The 19,109-nt window shown below is 42.6% G+C and overlaps 2 protein-coding genes across 9 annotated transcripts in view; both read right to left on the bottom strand.

Moving 5' to 3' along the window:
• Positions 1-1,415: 1,415 nt before the first annotated feature.
• On the bottom strand, positions 1,416-17,707 carry LOC139664584 (dynamin-2-like). 8 transcript variants are annotated; one of them, XM_071543469.1, is made up of 21 exons: positions 17,299-17,707; positions 14,741-14,814; positions 14,198-14,347; positions 13,648-13,851; positions 12,562-12,660; positions 12,264-12,424; positions 11,641-11,783; positions 11,420-11,555; positions 10,658-10,725; positions 10,091-10,229; positions 8,100-8,186; positions 7,893-7,963; positions 7,071-7,125; positions 6,804-6,815; positions 6,042-6,152; positions 5,576-5,685; positions 5,349-5,460; positions 4,836-5,003; positions 3,850-4,076; positions 2,814-3,071; positions 1,416-2,538 (listed from the first exon to the last, which is right to left on the bottom strand). In XM_071543469.1, exons 1-21 carry the CDS (start codon positions 17,457-17,459, stop codon positions 2,469-2,471), a joined length of 2,616 nt encoding a protein of 871 aa, XP_071399570.1. In that variant the 5' UTR covers positions 17,460-17,707; the 3' UTR covers positions 1,416-2,468. The 8 variants fall into 8 exon arrangements, with proteins under 8 accessions (XP_071399570.1, XP_071399571.1, XP_071399568.1 ...); XM_071543470.1 differs by having other exon boundaries at positions 1,416-2,535; XM_071543467.1 differs by lacking the exon at positions 6,804-6,815 and adding an exon at positions 6,557-6,583.
• A 393-nt stretch (positions 17,708-18,100) lies between these two features.
• The window catches only part of LOC139664583 (polymeric immunoglobulin receptor-like), an 8,166-nt gene continuing 7,157 nt past the window's right edge, over positions 18,101-19,109 (bottom strand). The window contains exon 12 of the mRNA XM_071543463.1: positions 18,101-19,050. Coding sequence (XP_071399564.1) covers positions 18,859-19,050 — 192 coding nt within the window. The 3' untranslated portion in view covers positions 18,101-18,858. The remainder of the gene's footprint in view (positions 19,051-19,109) is intronic.

The following is a 19,109-nucleotide window of genomic DNA, read 5'->3' as shown; positions in this document are numbered from 1 at the left end:
TTTGCAATTACACTTTACATTTTAGACTTATAGCTGATGTTCTTATCTAGAGCAACTTAAAATGAGCACAACAGTGGAATACGGTTATTTTCCTAGATCACCAAGGAGCGGGTCATGGGTCAGAGTCATTGTTCCCTGTCAGTAGACGTGAAAACAATATTTCTGGGACCCAGGAATGATCATGTAAACAGAGGTAGGAAGATAAAAAAGAGAGAGAGGTTAAAAGGTATTTCTAAACTTCAGACAATTAGTGAGAATTAGTACAGGAATGAGATGCATGTAACACATTTCTGATAACGTATTAATAGCATATTAATATTCACAAATATGTATTGGTCTTTGATAACTAGATAACAAGATTAACATTACATACTCTGTAAATACAGTATTACACTTTATCTACAGATGCAATTTGCATGATTGCCATTATTTGTAGGACAAAAATATAAAAATCAGTTTTACTGATTTATCAACATGACAACGCCACAGGTACTAATGCAAACACCACACACACGATGCTGTGAGGTTTTTGGCCCAGCAATTGACCTTTGTCACATTTCATCCTCATCATCTTTCCTGTCTCTCAATTTCTAATGAAAGAGAAAACATTCATTAATTGACAGCTCTAGACAACAGAAACACTTCCGCACACCTGTAGTTTTCCTGCCAAGTTCAACAAGCACAAGCTACACCAGGTCCTGCTGGCTGAGCCATTGTGTGGCTAGAGACAAAGTCAGTGTGGGGAACATCTGAGATTCCATCACCAGTGGTTGGGACGAGCAGGGAGGTGGGGAGGTCGTCTGTGTGAGGAGAAGACCATGATGAGATTTCTAATGAGGTTCTGATCATATGTGCATCAGTACCACACAGCCTACAAACACAATAGAAAAAAACAGAATGGAGAGACGGAGAAGAGTAACAAGGAGAAAGAAAGACATCTAGAGAACAGAGGACTGCATACCTTTATACACTCCTGTGCAGCTCTACAGAAAGCCCGAAAGCAATCAGTAACACTAATATCTTTACTGTTGCCATTGGCAACACAAGGTTGCCATGGTAACTCACAGCTCCATCATCCAGCCAGGAAGGAGGAGCCTCGGTCGTGTCGGGCTGCACTTTGAAAAGTGAAACATGCCGCCTGATCTGTGCAGTTCTCTCCGTTTGACTATTGTGCCCAATTATATAGTCCTAGACAGGACTCTGATGTGCAATACATGACTGATTGGGTCAGAGGGTGAAAGGCAAAATGTATGTTTGCTAACTGTGCTTGGAGATGGAGGATGAAAGCATGGAATTGAAGTGAAATAGCACAGAAAGGCTTGGCGGTTACGTGTTGGTCGAGAAGAACAATAGAGAAAAGAACGTCTAACAGCAAGAAGAAACACCAGCCACCACACCTATTTTTTCTATCCCTTTATTCAGTCCATTTTATACACCTTCGGCAAAATGGGTCCATTTATAATTCTTTTCTTTTTTTCCATTACAGATTTTTCGAGCAGAGAGTTGATGAAATAATTACAAAGTAATCAACAAAAGCTTTTGGTGTACAAGGCACTTGGGTACATATTTTAAGAATTTTATGAAAGAATAAAACTTCACTGTATGGGTGAGTGGTGCAGAAAGGTGGGGTGGGGTTAGGTGATGTGTTTTGGGGAGACTGTTGTCACCCTACTGTATAATTATCAGTAACACACCAGAAGACATCCCCAATACTGCAGTGCCTTCCCCCAACACCCTTCTTCCTCTTCTGCCTCATGCTTGATTGGTCCAGAAAATAGAATTACGAAGAATTGCAACTGTAATTGAAACTAACTATACAGCCACAATATTATTAACAATATTAAGGCATACAAATTTAATTGCTTTCAGGACTTGGTCATTCTAATTTTAATAAGATGATATGATGGCTGCCTTGCTAGCCATCACCATCTGCAAACAATTAAGAGGAAGATGACTTATTTTTAACCAAAAACTCCTGTCTACTTACTGAGGTGCTTAGTGTCTAAGATTACTGACAAAAAGTTAGCGAGCGTACAACTGATGCAGTAATTACCTTTAAAAAGGAGTGTTTCCTTACTGTTACATGAACAAGTTATGAATCACTTATTGTTTCCAGACACATTTCATTTCAAATGAAGTCAACAAATATTTAGATTCAAGATGACTTGCTGGTTCATAACCGGAAAGTCAATGAAATGATCAAATCTCCCTTTTCATAACACTTAAATGCAGATAATCCAAGGGTGTTATACTTTGTTAAAAAGCTAGCATAAACATATAGTCAAAATTACATACATAATGCTTCTGAAATGCACAGAACCGGAACAGCATCAGATTACCAATTATACCAATTATGTAGTAATAAGAAGATGCATAAAAACTTTTCATGACTATCTCCACACAACAGAAATAGAAAAGTGTAAACAAAGTGTGCATAAACGGATAAAAAGAAAGGTGTTTGTGTGTGTCTAGTCAAGCAGGGAGGGCTCTGAAGGACGTATGATAGTGGGTCGGTTAGGCGCAGCCGGGGGTCTTCTGCTGCAGGGAGAGAGAGGAGGGTTGGCATTGGGGGTGGGGTGGGGGAAGAAGAAACATGCAAGGCAAAATATTATCAGCTAGTCATGCACCAACGTTGCCCAAACCACCAGCACCACTTTGAAAAGCCAGCACATACAACCCTTCACCACTACACTCTCCGTTGTCCCAAAATCACAAACAGCGTCAGACAGAAAGATGAAAGACTCTGTGTTGTTTGTGTCTGTAGTGTGTGTGTGTGTGTGTGTGTGTGTGTGTGTGTGTGTGTGCGTTCCTACCTGGGAATGCCGGGGGGCAGTGCAGGGGGCACGCGGGCCGGTCTGGAAGGGATGAGAGGAGGGGCAGCGCCAGAGTTAGGATCGGCTGCGTAGGCCGTTTGGCCCGGCGGGGGTCCAGGTCTAGTAGGGACGGGCGGCCCTCCGAATGCTGGGGAGGGGTTGAGCGGGGGTGCAGGACCCGGGGTGGGACCCCTCACTGCCGGGGGCCGGCTGGGAGGGGGCGCTGTAGCTGAGGCGGGGCGGGACGCTGGGGGAGGGCTGAGATGACAGGCGGGGTGGGGAGAGAGTTTGATTTCAAAATGAGATGTCCGCCATTTAAAAATATGTAATACATACAGCACCCTTACAAAAGTAAAAATCTCTGTGGTTTATTAGTAAAGGTATTTGCTGTGGACCTTTGTTTCCAAACTAGTAACATTTTAGATTATATAATCAGATTTTTTAGCAATGAGCATCGGGCAAAATTTTTGTTTTTCCAGAGTGGATACTATAGCAATTTTAGAATTAAATACCTTTAGGTAATAATCTGCAACATTTTCGTGGAAATACATGTCCATTTTGCTCTATCACTGATATCACACAATAGTGATTCAACCTATACTCATGGAAGCTTTTACATTTGCTGTACACCCGGTGTTGGGTAGGACTTTCCAGGAATAAAAATCCTGTGGTGCACAGGCTGTGATGTGGTTTATACATTTCTGGCAGCAGCAATAGCTTTTGTTTGGAATAAATAGAAGAAGAACTGGGTAGTTACCCAGTTAGCATGACAACAGACAAAGAAATGACCGGTATCTACAGAAACTCAACTTTATCAACAGAAAATCCAAGGAAAAAGACGTCCCAGTATTAGCAACACTGTTTGTGATCTGTTTGAAGTGCAGCGCAAAAGCAGCGCAGCAATGACCGTTTGTCCCCAAAATAAAAGAAACGCGTATCTAATGGATTACCACTTTAAATATACAGTCTTCTGTTCATATATACCTGCCTATGTTAGTTTGTGTGCATTCCTATATATTTTTTTCATGTTTGTTACCTATGTTCCTTGGCCAGCCAGCTGTCGTCTACAGGTGGGGGTACCGGGGCAGAGATGGTGGTGGTGCTGATGTCGCCTATGATGACCAGGGCCTCCTTCAGAGCGTGGTACATCCTCAACATCTCATCCCTCCTCTGGGCTTGCTCTGGAGACTCCTCCATCAAGCTGCCCTGGTCCCCAGCAGAGTACAGGTAGGCCAGCAGCTCCGAGTGGATGAAGTCTTTAGCCTGGGGATGGGAGGGAAAGGAGAGGGGAGATAAATACAGCTGGGTCCTATACAGGTGAGCGTGGCCCATGGTATTGAGGTATATGGAGTTTTGGCTTCCTACACTGCAACAAATATCCATCTTAAGTCATTTCACCTAGTACTGAATCTTGAAATCTTATTTTTCTTTTAAAAAAATGATTAATTAACATATTTCAAGATTTTTCTTGAATCAATCAATCAATCAATTTTCTTGATAGTTGATATGCCTTGTTTTAAAATAAAACAAATGAATTTGCCCTGGAAACAAGTGGAATTATTTCACCCCATTGGCAGAAAGATACAATTTGTGACTGAATATGGGGCTATGGGACTTGTTAAGATGGGCATTTTTTTTGCAGTGTACATTTTCCACAAGCCTAGACTTTTACCAGATCTTAATTTCTTCACAGGATTTGAAGATTTTGGTCTGTGTTCAATATGTACAGTATATGGATGGTGGTTGGGGAATATGACAGTATATGGCATTCAGCTAGGCCACTATACTTATATAGCTTAAGATGTATCTTCAAAAAAAAATAACCATCCCAATCTGTGTAATGACAGTGGATCAGAAAATACATAAAATGTATGCATATGTATTGGAACAGATCATCAAAATTTCCCCATACTGTTCCATACAACACCCATTATTTTTTAAACCTGTGTAAGAACACTGGAGGTTGGTGATGTGAAACCAACGCTGGTGGATAAAGAGACAAATACAGAGGGAGAGACGTACACTGTTGATCATCAGGTGCATGATGGTCTTGGGCATGAGGTCTCTGATGGACTTGTTGACGATGCCGATGTAGGAGTCCACCAGGTTGCGGATGGTCTCCACCTGCCGCTCCAGCTGGGGGTCCATGGACACACTGTCACTAGGAGTCATCATTTCTTCAGTGTCAGCCTGGAGTGAGGATTGACGGATCAGGATAGAGGGAGAGAGCAACAGAGAAGATGATGAGAAGGTTGACAGAGGTGGAAGAGGAGATCTCTTCAGTGTTAACGTTTTGGGGGAAGGAGAGACTGTAGAGTATCTGTTTCTGTCTCTCTTTCTGTATGTGTGTGTGTGTGTGTGAGAGAGAGAGAGAGAGAGAGAGAGAGAGCCCACTGCACCCTTATATTTACAGTAATAGCCTTGAACATGTTCACCTATCTGGCCACATTCAAAGATATTTGAATCCTTTGTAAATATAACTGAATTGAGTGGGTGCAGATGAGGCATTTAAAATGTGCATGGACTCTTGAGCACCTGGTCTTTCTCAGGATAAACACCGGCTCTGAGGAACGAAGCCTTCCAGCTGTCTACATCCTCCTGAGTGTCACAGGCCAACTCAATCTGACGCAGGTCTTTATACACGTTCCTGTAAAACAAACAAACACACACACACACACACACACACACACAATCGTTAACCAAGGATTTGAACAGCTAAATGCCATAAACGCCACTGTTATACATGTTTATGGCACACACACCTCTGTTCAGTGTTGAAGATGGCAAAGACATGTTTGCTGGACATGAAGCCCTTCTCCACATCTCTCAGCTTCAGGTTGTCCAGAGGCAGCATGTACTTCTTCTCTTTCTCCTGTCAAAACACACACACAGACACACACACATGCACACACACAAAGCAGTATTACAGTCACTTGCATCGTGATATATTACCTCTCTAATAGACAATTACTGTTGGAATGTCTCATTAGCTATTTGTCTCTATTGGGAAATGTGACTTTATTAAAATACAAGTAATAGATTATGCCCCTTTTAAAGCCCTTATCTTCACAGATTGAGACTATTTAGCATGATATATACTATGAATTTACATCATAAAGATTTATGTTAGTCTAAGAAGGTAGGTGAACTCTATTCCACAGGTAATAAGGGGAATAAAATGAATTTAGGTGTGTTTAGCTTCCACTGTTTCCCTGTAAACACCCGTACCTCCTCATCCTTGTACCAGGAGAGAGACTCGGCGGTCAGGACAAACCAGTAGTCCTTGGACCCTCCCTTCATGATACTGATGTTGATAGTGAGCCAGCCCCTCCGGATCACCTGCACAGAGAGTCCAGCAGCTGACTACACACCCAACAAGAGTGGTAATGTGCTTCTACAGTAAGCAGGTGCAATTCTAAAAACAAAATCTTAAATTATGATAGATAATAATATGAAAAAATACAAACATAAATACATTGTTATATAAATGAAATGACACAATCAAAAGCAGCACAGCAGCCATGCAAATTCAAAGTTATTCTTTATAAATAAAAGCACAACACAGTCAGATATTCAGTAAAGAGTAATTCCCGTTATTTTCAAAAACCAGGAAAATAAGGCCCAGGTTGAAAATAACCAAAATTATCCTTTAGTCCAAATCAAGCCCTACTGTATCTACTGAAAATACACCACAGACATGGAGACACATAAACAAATGATGACAGGCTCCAGTGAAACGTCACCTTCTCTTCATCCCTCTCTTTGCCAGACTGACAGACAAGGAGACAGAATGGACAGACACACAGGGAAAATAAGCGGACAGAATATCCTAGTCTGGGCGGCAAATCTCTCTCTCTCACTTCCTTCTTCTTTCCTCTTCCTTGTCAAGGAGCACAAATGTCATTTCTCTAAGTGACCGTTGACTCCCCCACCCATCCAAAGAGGAAGTGACCAGTGGAGGTGTGTGTGGGGGGGGGGTAGGGTACTTACAAGAATCTCTCCCTGCGCCATAAAAAAAGGAGGAACAGAAGAGGGGAAAGAGAGAGGGAAATAAAAAGGAAAGACAGAGGGGTACAGACAAGAGTATGTAAGTATGAAGCAAAGAAAGGGCAGTAATGACAGGACAGATGGGCTGAGACAATGGCCGAAAGAACAGGGAATAAAAAAACAGCAGAAGAAAGCAGCTGCTATGATGCTACAGTGGTGTGAGGGCTTGCTAAGGGGCGTGTGTCTGTTTCATATGGGTGTGTGCATTACCTGATTAGGCATGACTCTCTTCTTGGTAGCGTTAGCAGCAGTCCTTTGCTGGGCACTGCAGGAGGGGGATCCCATATAAGCATTATTCACATTCTCAAAACCCATCATAAGGCATGCTGCAACACACTGGAGACTAAATGAGCATACTGTAGCAGCTCCAATGCAGCCATCAAGGCACTAGTAGTGTAGTTGTATAATGCTTCTACAAATTCTTCATTTCCCAGTAATCTGTACAGCTCTAGGTCTTGATTTTGGTCTAAAAAAAACAAACAAACATATTTTTTGCCTTGGTCTCCCATTTTGATTCAAACTTATCTCAGCCACGATTGGATTTTGTTTGTTTTGTTTTTCAGATTTCTATGCATTGATTAGTTGGATGTAGGGCTGGGCGATAATTCCATGTTATCGTTTATCGTCTTTCAGTGGAATCATATCGTGACAATAAGGTGATTTTGGGATATCGTGACACGCAAGTCTGCAGTCTAAATTAATGATAACAAGCAAATTGTATTTAGAAACTGACAAAATGAGGTTTGAAACATTTTAAGGAATATTATATATTAAAACACCGAACAGTACCATACATTAATTTGATTATCTAACATGTGATTTTGCATATGTAAGCCATATTGTGATCTTCATGATTATCGTGATAGTGATATTGATATCGCCCAGCCCTATTTGGATGTTGAAGGGCATAGCACAGATCAAATTTGCAGATAAACCTCCATTTCTGTTCATCTTCAAGAAACTCCTTAATTATTATTTTGACATTTGGAAAGACATGTACAGTGTTTATTGCCTATTGGAGTTATGGCTTACTTGGCAAACCCAATGAAGTCCTCATGGTTAGTGTTGATGTAGGAGAGCTCGATGTCAATCAGCAGCAGCACCTGACAGGGGTGAACATGTACACCGTCAGAAGTACAAACTGTACAAATGTACAAAAACATACATCTTACACTCTCACAAACACACACACACAGGCGCACACTCACACACTCCACTCACACACACACACACACACACCTGGTCTTTGGTCTTGCTGTCTCTCTCTCTGACGTAGGTGGTGACAATTCTCTCCGTCTCTTCTCTCAGTCGAGGGTACGAGCTCAGCTGTGGACACACACACAGAAAACACACATACACTGCTGCGGGTACCGTGATTACAGGACACACACACATGCAGGCCTACACAACACTGCAAACAAACAGTGGGTACACCTAAACAGCTACACCCAACCATAAACAGTAAAAATATTATGCAAGTCACTCTTTCAGACATAAGGGTAAAGCTTGATGAGGCATGCACTAAGGCTTTCCCTACCAGCTTGAGAGGACCGGGGGATACTGTAGGTGTTGTGATAATAACTCAGATTGTGTTCATGCCTGCTCATTTGGCTCAATAGTGAGAAAACAGCATGATAGAATTCAACGTTAGTGTAATTAACCCCAACAACTTACTCAAGCTGGTAGCGAGTCTCAACAAATCAGAGGTGAATTAGGAAAAAAAGATCAAGTTAGAGTCCAGGAGATGGAGGTTGGGTAGGGTTGGGTGAGGTGGGGTGTAGTGCGGGGTTATATTACGGGTGTCAAGGAGAATACGGTGGGTACAGGAAAAGGGTGTAACGCACAAAAAACACGAAAAATTCCCCCCGACAATACAGAGCGAACGTGCGCTTGTGGTATTTTGAAGCAGTGAAATTTCTTAGGAGTGAGGAGATTTCATTGGATAAGTGTGTGAGGCAGGGCAAGGGGTTGTTAAAGCACCAATCACTGTGCCAATGGGGTAAGTGGGCTGGTAGGGATTCAGGGTCAGTGTGGGGATTTGTCAGCTGAGCACCAACAGAGATAAACACTGAGCTAGGGTGAGGAGGGGAAGAGGGGTGCTGATTTAAGCCAGTGAGGGATAAGTGATGACACAACAACACTTGACAGTGACAGGGGTAAAACACTTGGACAGTGACAAGTTAGTCCATCTGCCTTTTGTGTCTCTCTTCCTCTCTTTCAGCTTTCTGCTCTTTGCTCTGGCCTGCATTCTCTGCTTTTTTTCTCTCCTCTTTCACTCCCGTCTCTTTCTCTCCTCTGTCTATATTCATCACTTCTTCTGTCCGTCTCTCCGTTGTTCCTGTTTACCTTTTCAGTGCACTTCCTGATCAGGGCGGCAAGCTCGCAGACGACGAGGTCAACGCATTTCAGACAGGGGTCTTTCAGCTTAATGACCTGCTTTTTCACTATTGCCTCAAACGCCAGGTCTGGGGTGAACAGGCCTGTCCTGTGGTGAGGCATCATGGGAGTTGTAGGTTTAATGTCAGGTGGAGGAGGAGGAAGTGGGGCGGAGCCACGGTGAGGAGCAAGGGAACGGTGGTGGAAAATTGAAAGCCGGAGTTGGGATGGAATAGTTTGCAAGGTTGCAAGGAAAGAGAGACAGTTTCGAGAAGGAGAAGAAAGATGAAGATCAAGGAGTATGACAGTGACAAAGAAAAAAAATAGGCATTTAGTTTAGTTAGTTCTAATTCCTGTTCTAACAAAGACAAGCTGCAGGTTTCCCAAAATTCTTAGGACTCAGGAACTCCTTCAAAAATTCGCACCTAAAACAAAATGATCTAAAGGACCAATAGTGCTTACAGCTTAGTGTGTGTGTGTGTGTTTGACAGTCAGCCTGCAGCTTGTTTTATCTAAAACAGAGGGAGAAATAGCCAATCTCTTTCACACTGACCACACAGCCCTTCAAAGGCACCACTCTAATGCACTGCAATACAGCCGGGACGTTAAAATATACCCACTGACATTCATACAAGTGAACTTCAATGCAGAACTGTAAGAATGAGTCCCTCCCTTTGCAATCAGCTACCTACTTATTTTCAACCCAGGATGCTGATATGATGTCTAACAGCACATCACTAAATAAATCTGGTGAACACCAAAATGCCCCATTGGCAGGTCTAAAGCGGGCCAGTCCCTGTGTGTGTGCAGCATGTATGGGTGTGGCAGCCAGGCAGGAGTCCATGCAGTGATACCTTATTGGTGCACTGTCTGACTGTGTTGATGAGCTCCTGGATGACCAGGTCGATGCATTTCAGACAGGGCTCTTTCAGCTTAATGATCTGCTTTTTCACTATGGCCTCAAACGCCAGGTCTGGGGTGAACAGGCCTGTCCTGAAGGACATACACACAGACATGGAGACATGGAGACATGGAGCAGGAGAGGAGGGGTAGACACAGAGGAAAAGTATGACAGACAGACAGACATAAGGCATAAGCAGACAGACAATGAGAAAGACCAAATAAGAGGTAGACTGACAGACAAACCAGAAGAAGCAGAGAGGAAAAATAAATTGAAAGACATGAGGCTCAGCAGTCAGGGAGAAAAAACAGGTCATGGCCAGAAGAAAAAAAGACAACAAAAACATAGAGCCAGACAGAAGAGCCAGTACACTAATGGAGACACGGAAAACTGTATAAAACTGTATGGATAGACAGCGAAACAGGGGAAAAGGCTGACAGACAGATAAGCAGACATAAAGATGGCAAAAGCCAATGTGTGCTAAAGTGTGATGTGTTGTTCGCAGACGGTCTCAACTTGCCTGACTCCATGGATGTTCTTGATGGCATAACTGATCTCTTTCCTCAGCTCCTTCTCATCGAACTCCATCTGAGACACAGATACATACAATTAATTTCAAACTGCTTGTATTTTCCTTGTGCTATACAAAATATAAAAATGTCGCTTCGTATTGCTGTGCATAATAATGACACACAGACACAAAGCCAGACATAAAGAACAGCGTGTGTGTGTGTGTGTGTGTGTGTGTGTGTGCTGTCTTAGTATTGGGCTTGTAACAGCTGAGTAATGTAGCTATGAAGACATCATGATCATATTCTTACAGTGATTGCAACATCAATAAACAAAACAACAAATAATTTCCAACTAAAACTGCTTGGGTCACTTGGTTTCCCCTCGATAAAAATATCCCAATAATATATATCCTATTTAAATTGCACATATACAAAATAATAATATATATCTCCAAAATGCATTTGAAACATCATCTACACAGCTAAACATATGACTGGGAAACATTAACTTTTTTTTATTTAATCTTGTATCCTTTATATTCTAGATCTAATGTTCATTAATTGTAGATTACATTTATGTTGAATTTCATGAAATGTTATTATGTTGTAATATCTACCTCTAGTATTGTTTTTCATGTTGTACTGTCTACCTATGTTGTGATGTCAACTGTGGTGTGACGTCTTTTCTTGCAGTCCCTAAGAGGACTGGTGGTCTCTGAGGTGTCATCTTACGGGGATCATATTAAAGTGTAAAGCAGAGCACTGGTTACCTTCACCAGCTCGAAGGGGAAGCGCTCATGAAAGATGCGGTTGATCTTGGCTCCACCAGACAAGTTGGAGGTGTCCACCTGGTCCCCAGAGCCCTCAATGCACTTCTCAAAGTCCACGCCAAACTGCTGCACCATCCTGTAGATTGTGCATAGTATGAGGAAAATCTATTTGACCTCTTGAATTTGCATATGTGTGTGTCTGCTTGTGTGTGTGCACTGACTGGAGCAGGGCCTTGGTCTTGCGCGTGGGGTCGTCAGGACGGAAGTTCTTGTATTCCTCCACCTCCTTCTCCAGTGACAGCATCTGGCTTTGCAGCTTACTGCGTAAACCTGGCAACGTGTCCCGGATGTGGTTGGTAAGTTGCTGGGGAGAGATAAAGGTGAGAAAAAAAAAGAGAAATGGAGAAAGATCTAAATCTCAGGATAAAAGAGTTTGATGGTTGTGCAGAAAAATCATGGAGGTTCAACTACTGTACACAACTAACAGAAGAAATGTTTTTCTCTATTATCTGCAAACAGTGTGCGGAACTATCTTTTTTGCTTACCTGGTAAAAAAATAAAAAATAAATATTGGCCAACAAATGAACAGATGATAGATGAATAGTTTTTCACATAAATATGTCACCCTACCCATATTCAATGCTATTTCATGTACAGAATCAGGTACTTTGTGTTAATTTAAAACGTTTGCACTCACTTATTCAATGGATCAAATTTGTAATTCATCATGAAGTGCTTAAACATCATAAGTTTTTATGTCCCTGTGACCTTTGCGAGATAAAGTGGATATAAATAACTCACCGATTTGTATGTGTGTATGTGTATGATGGAGTGTGTGTGTTACCTGGTTGAGTGCCTTCTGCAGGTGTGGGGTGCCCATGCGTTCGGCCATGTGTCTGTAGGCTGGGTGGGACAGGAAGAACTTCCTCTCTGCAGCCAGAGCAGCACGGATGTCTTTCCTCCCATCAATGTCCTTCTGACTGCGGTTCACCACCCCGATGTAACCTACAGAGCAGAGAGGAACATGCACAGTTCAATGTGTAGCAATGAGCCCCGGCCACTGGAAGATAACTTACAAAACAGACATTTTCAGCAGGTAAGATATGAAAAATAATGCGCAGTCACTGTGTCCTCAGTCTCACCCCTGCGGAGTGGCAGTAGTTTGTTCTCCAGGATGTCTCGTGCGTCCGTCCCCTCGTCCATCAGGTCCAGCTTGGTGATCACACCAATAGTCCGTAAGCCTGGAGAAAAAGGTCATTTCCATGCTAACAGGTTTAACCAAGTTGGAGATGGGATTTTTATCATTTTCACATATCAGTTAATTACATTATTCTGAATTATGAATAAATCCAGCACATTAGTAGTCTATTAGTAGTTTCTAAAAGTTTCTTGACTTTTTTGAACATCTGTTACTTACAGCACACACTGTTTAATTGATAATAAAAATGAGCGCTCATCTGCTAGCAATGCAGCTGAGGAAGAAATTATATGTAGACCCACTACTCTCAAGCATGACATGAATATAAAGCAAACTTACTGTATGGTTAAAGTAGGCCGAACTAATTGCCTGCTTTCACACTGATGTGACAATTTTATAACTGCAGAACTGTCTTGGCAGCAGCAAAAGGGGTTATTGTATGATAACTTATATTTGATTTGGATCTCTTTTAGCCCCAAGGGCTAACCTTCCAAGAGTTCATCATATATTAACAAGCCTATAGTTTGAAATGGGTATTATGTTCCCAGGGATGGAGGGAAAAAGGGGGCAGGGGTGGAGGGAAACTAATGAGCTTGCCAATTGCCTCCCAAATTATGCTCCTGCATCACCACTGGCTAATTATTCCTCTTTTTAATTACATTTCTAGTCATCCTTATTAAATAATTCCATGCTGCAAGGGAAGCATTTTATCATACAACTGTTAATCATGCTGATGAGCCAGCTCAGACAATACAGTGCCAGGGCAAAGATTAATAGAAGGAACAGTCATAATGGTTGCATAATACAGCAAGAAATTAGCTTAGATTGTACCAAATTAGATTCTACCAAATCAGAGCAAGGAAGGGTTAGAATTAAAGAAGCGTCAACAGTAAAAGTAATTAAAAAGATACAAATAAATAATGCCAAAACAACAACATGATCCCATGCACACCCACACACACACATATGCTTCCCCCAACTATAACACACTTACACACACACACACACACACACACACACTTCCCCCTACCCTGAGGGTCCACCTCCTTAGAGATCTTGAGGGCGTCAGAGTTGGCCAGGTCAGTGTTGGCCGGGGTGACAGCCAGGATCAGACAGCTCTCCTTGGTGATGAACTGCATCAGCATGTCCCGGATCTGGTGCTCGATGTCCACTGGCTGGTCCCCGACCGCCACCTTGGTCATCCCCGGCAGGTCGATGAGGGTCAGGTTCAGCACTGAGTGAAGCCGGGGGGGGGAGAGGGGGAGGGAGGGGGGGATCAGTTAGACAGAGGTAGAAAAGTTGCAATGAGAAAGTGAGTGAGTGTGTATTTTTGCATTTGGGTACATAAATACATGTGTGCCTGTATTAGCTGCTCAATTAATTGTGTATTATCATATATTGCGATTTTAGTTTACACAACTTATAATCACAGAATATTACTGATATAATATTACAGAATATTACTGATATATATCTGATACATCATAGCGAAATCATGCAGTAATTGATAATTTTAGCCACAATCATAAACCGTAGTGTGTGTGTGTGTGTGTGGCCGTGTGCATGCGTGCGTGCATTACCATTAGGGGAGTAGACCCGGAGGTTAATGGGGATGGCGGAGATGCCCTTGTTGGATCCAGTGATCCGGTCGGTCTCCGCTTCAATCTCCTGACGAACCTCCTCAAAGTCCACAAACTTACGGCCCTTACAGTGCAGGAACTCAGCATACTCTAAATGGAGAGATGGGAGTTTTAGACAGGCGTGAGGGTGATGGATTAACGGAGGAAGGGATGTAGAGACAGACAGGATGAGGGAGGGAGGAGAATTGAGGGAGACAATGAGGGGGAAGGGGAAGATGGCAGAGGGAGAGATAGTACAGGAACTGGGAGTGAAGGGAGTGATGGGGGGAAAGCAGATAGAGAGGTGAAGTGAGTGAACCTAAACCACAGCCATAAAACATGTTGTATTAAGATGCTGATAATATGCACTGTACATGTCTGAGTAATCTACGATGCATATGTGTATGTGTAGGTACCAAAGCATAGCATCTCCATGTGTGCATGTCTGTGTGTGTATACAGTATGCATGCTCATGTGTATTCATGCATTTGTGTTTATGCTTGCCTGCTATATTGTTAACCAGCTGGAGGATGAGAGGACGACGAGTGACAATGCCAGATCCTCTGGGCAAAAAGTCCCTGAGGGAGAGACAGAAATATAGTTTAACACAAACACACACACACATACACACACACACACACACACAAGCGAGTGACATGGATAGAGCCTGGCCAATGACAGTTTGGCTGACAGGAATTAGCTACAACATCATGTCGTAACAAATGTTAGAGTAGGAAAACAACTATCATTAGTCAGACTACAAGATGCTTCTTGTCATTAAATACTGATTGAACTGCCACATAAACAAGCACATTGCCATTTTATCTTAAAAAGATTCTGAAGACATAATACTGAATACAGCATGTGTCAGCTTCCAACCAAATAACAGTACAGGCTCTAACAATTCCCTTTTGATAGTGCATTTGCCCATACGCACTCATTTACATAGGCAGCCCTATATCTGATTGGGTGCATTATTGATGCACGGCAAAGATTGACTTACAACCCAATTCATTGTAAATAATACAAAGAGAAACAGACTTCTCTCTCTCTCTTTTCCCTTCCCCTTACAAACACTTTCATTGGAATGGAAACTCCTGTTCAATGGAACTGTAATCATTTCCAGGTCACTGACTATACATCTCTCCAGGCAATGAGGATATTCATATGTGTTTGTGCGCGTGTTTGTGTGTGTTTTCCAGGTCAACAGGGGAGACAGACTCGAGTTTCACCGTAAGGTAAGCAGGCCGCACACAGACACAGATACACACAGACACTCACAAATGCACAGACACGCACACAAGTACACGGACGCACACACACACACACACACACACACACACACACACACACACACTCTTTGCCTTGCCACACTGTCCTGTCCACTGCTGACAGAGCAGTCAGGAAGTTGCACAACTGTGATTCCCATCCCCTTTCCTCATCTCTTCCTCTCTCTCTTACTGGAGGCTCAACATGAATACTAACAATACTAAAACTGATTCTAGAAATGTTTCAGATGATTTTTCACCCCCAAAAAATGTAAATAAACTGAGCTCACAAAAAGAGTCGCACACCTCAACATGACAGATGCAACATTCAGGAGCATCCATAATAATTAGCAAACACGAAAACAACTAAGTACCCTATCTGGTACACAGTGTGTCATATACACATGACACTGCAGCTGGTGACATCACTGATGACCCCAGCACTAACACATCAATGCCCCTACTGTCTCCCCCAGCCACTGCTTGGGACCCGAAGACAAAGGCAACAGGAAAAAAAGGAGACATGGCAGCCTAATCAACATTCCCTATCGCTTAGACAATAAATGAAAGCATTCTGAAATTTATTAGATTTCAGGGTAACACGTGCCCTTTTCCGGGCTCCTCAACTTAAAGCCAGAATACAGTAGAGAGACAATGCTGCCGTAGCTCTCTGGGTTCGGCCTACAGCAGGAGCACAGGCACTGAAAGGACAAGGTTGTTTTCTTCCCCCTCCTCTGGCAGCCGAGTCTGAATGGAGCAGCCGGGTCTCAGGTCACTGAGACTGGTAGAGCTCCATTAAATATTCCCCCAAGCTTTGTGTTACTATCATGTTTTAACTGCGAGAGAAAATGGCAAAGTGACATTTTCTCTTGCGGCTGGTTGGTTTGTTTATTGCTGGTTGGTATGATTCATAACAGCCTGCTCATTCACATTCCTTATAACTCAATCATGAAATTCAAACTCTGGCAATACTGGTATGCTAGATGCAAAGTTGCATGGCCTTACAATCATCTTATAATTAATTTACCCAGAAATGACTGTATCAAACCAGACAACAATCTTCTTGTACCCTGCCCATAGAAGTAGAACCTTGACCTGAGCTGACAAGACCTATGTAATGCAGAGCCTATAAAGACGTATTTACAGCCCAAGTCTATCATTCTCAAGGAGAAACAGCCTTTGTAAATGTTTGACAGGACCTAATGGGTAACATGAAGCAGTGGGTGAAGGTGAACAGGACTTTCTTTAAACAATATTTCTGTAAGGGAAGTTACAGCCCCGAGCTGTATGGATTATGGTTATGGGTGGGGATCTCTATGGAAATTAGGTTTGCTTGGCTCACTAATAAGACAAAGGCCAATCAGTCAAATGAGCAGAACACTCTCTGGTTCTCTTTTGAAATAAGCTTAAAAAAAAACTAAAAAAAAACCCAGGGCTGGGTTTTTCATCTCCCCCGTTGATCGTACAGTATATTTCAGATACTTTTGGCAAACCACATCACGGATCACCCCCCTCCCCCTCTGTCTGTCTTTCAATCAACAGCTGTTTGCGTAACGTGCGTAATTGCTGTTCGTGAATAGCCCAGCTCCAGAATGGAAAAAAATCGTTGGAAAAACGGTACGACTAGGAGGCAGAGAGCGCGTAACCAAGTGCTTAGTTGGCGACTTTTACGCAAGAATCGGCGGAGTTTGCATGAAAAGAGAAGCAACACACAAAAACTACAGTCAGCAATGCATTTCACATTCATCGTGTGTCATTGATGCCAGTACATATAATTAAACTAGCCAGTACAACCTTCCAACGAAATTCTCCAAGACGGAGCTCTTCCCTGCGCTCTGGCCGCCGACCACCGCTATCTGTGGCAGGTCCAAGTTGCAGCTCTGGCCGATGGAGCTGAAGGCGTCCTGGAGCTTGTTGATGAGGGGAATGAGGTCTTCCATCCCCCGGTTCCCCATAGCGGCACCTCGGCCCAGCGGGCTCTTCCCTGCTCTCCTCCCGGGTCAAGACACAACCAACGGGTCGCTCTGCGCTTCCCTCTTCCAGCAAACCAAAACTTCCCAGATGGGATCGCAACCTGTCTCGGTCGCGGCGAGTCTATTTCATTAAGCAAAAGTGGTAGTCAGAGTCAAGAGTCTCGGTCAAAGCACTGGCGAGATCAATTCATGGATTATCGCATGCCAAAACTACATTAGACTAAACTTCTGTCATCATCCGGTCAGGCGACACCCAGCCTCCGCCGGAGATTGTGGCTCCGCCTCGGACTCACTGTTCCTTCGTCATTGGTCAAGTGTAACGCCTATCAATGTAGATACGTTTCACCATTTGGCAATAGTTTTTAGACTTGCCCTCTAAAATAGGTGGAATTAAAAAAAACTCTTGTATTGGGCTCATGTCAAATATTATGTAAAATCCAAATTTACCTAACCTTTAGGCTACTACCTGGTTTATAATGTAGGTCATGTCAGGCTGTCTAGTAAACATCCTACATCATTATTATACCATTTGGTTTTCACAAGAGCACACCCATGATGGAATGAAATAACAGTTTAGATTTATTTAAGTAAATGTATGAATGAATCAAAGTAAGTAAGCCTTCTAGCAGAGACATCAGATGGACTAAATGAGAGATTAGCTGCAGCATTTATATACAGTGTTAAGATGGCAGTAAATACAGGCAAGAAATCAGTGAGTCAGAATATTGCATAGAAGTATCACAGATACCAGTGTACACATAGGATGTGTACAATTAATATTAACACCATGCCAGGCGAGGGCTACAACATTAGAAAAATACCTTATAAGACACATATATGTATAAAGAGGTTGTTGTTTTTTTTTTGTTTTTTTTTACCTCTTGATAATACCTCTTGACCTCTTGGTTTTACATATTGTTTGAGTTTGTTGATCAGAGCAATGACATTAGTTTTGTTTTTGTTTGTTCATGAAATTACATTTCTGAATATAAAATGTTGCCATCAGTAGGAGTACAATTTATTTTCTTCTTCCTTGCTCTGCTCAAATCTAAATGCTGCATCTCCCAAACACCAAGAGTGAAAAATTAAAAGGACTTGATACATTTTAAGCATACAAACATTTCTCCACAGATTGTAAGTGTATGGGGAGTAGTAGAAAATAACTGAAAAAAAACTGTTTTGGTTCCTCACAAAATGTTATCCTGAACAGATGAACAGATGGATATGTCACCGTTCAATGGGCTCTGGCTGTAGAATAACATGATTCCTCTGGTGCTGGAGATTGATCCACTGTGAGGTTGACGGTATTTTGGATCCCTCTGACAAGGGAATAGTCACAGGCTGAGGAGTCAGTTGCGGAAAGAAAGGGCTTGCCCTCTGTTTACATGCTGACGGAGGCCTCATCGGCACAGTGGGGGCTCTTGTGGAAACTGACACTGGCATACTGAAGGTAGTCTGAGGGATTTGTAGGCAAGTTGACAGTGGCATAAACAGAAGAAGGCAGCGCACTTCCCGAGTCTGGCTGTTGGAGGCGCTCTTCCACCTCCTCATAGTCGTGATCTGCATAAATACTCTGGAGAGGAGAAGGGAGGGTGAGACAGACGCAGCTGTAGACATATTCAAACACACAGA

The sequence above is a fragment of the Centroberyx affinis genome, unplaced genomic scaffold (assembly GCF_046629955.1).
Source record: "Centroberyx affinis isolate AG114_WGS23_722 - 3 ecotype Tasmania unplaced genomic scaffold, CSIRO-AGI_Caff_v1 ptg004317l_1, whole genome shotgun sequence".
NCBI classification, from domain to species: domain Eukaryota; kingdom Metazoa; phylum Chordata; class Actinopteri; order Beryciformes; family Berycidae; genus Centroberyx; species Centroberyx affinis.
The sequence above is the reverse complement of the archived record's forward strand: the minus strand, read 5'-3'. Positions and strand labels throughout refer to the sequence as shown.

Bases quoted from the DNA above. Each gene is read 5' to 3' on its own strand.
- LOC139664584 (XM_071543467.1), bottom strand. From the start codon at position 17,459: ATGGGGAACCGGGGGATGGAAGACCTCATTCCCCTCATCAACAAGCTC. The intron at 13,852-14,197 runs GTAATGCACGCA...GGCTTCACTCAG, and splicing joins CCGGGTCTACTCCCCTAATG to TGCTGAACCTGACCCTCATC. The intron at 7,126-7,892 runs GTAAGCCATAAC...CCCCTCCTGCAG, and splicing joins GACTTCATTGGGTTTGCCAA to TGCCCAGCAAAGGACTGCTG.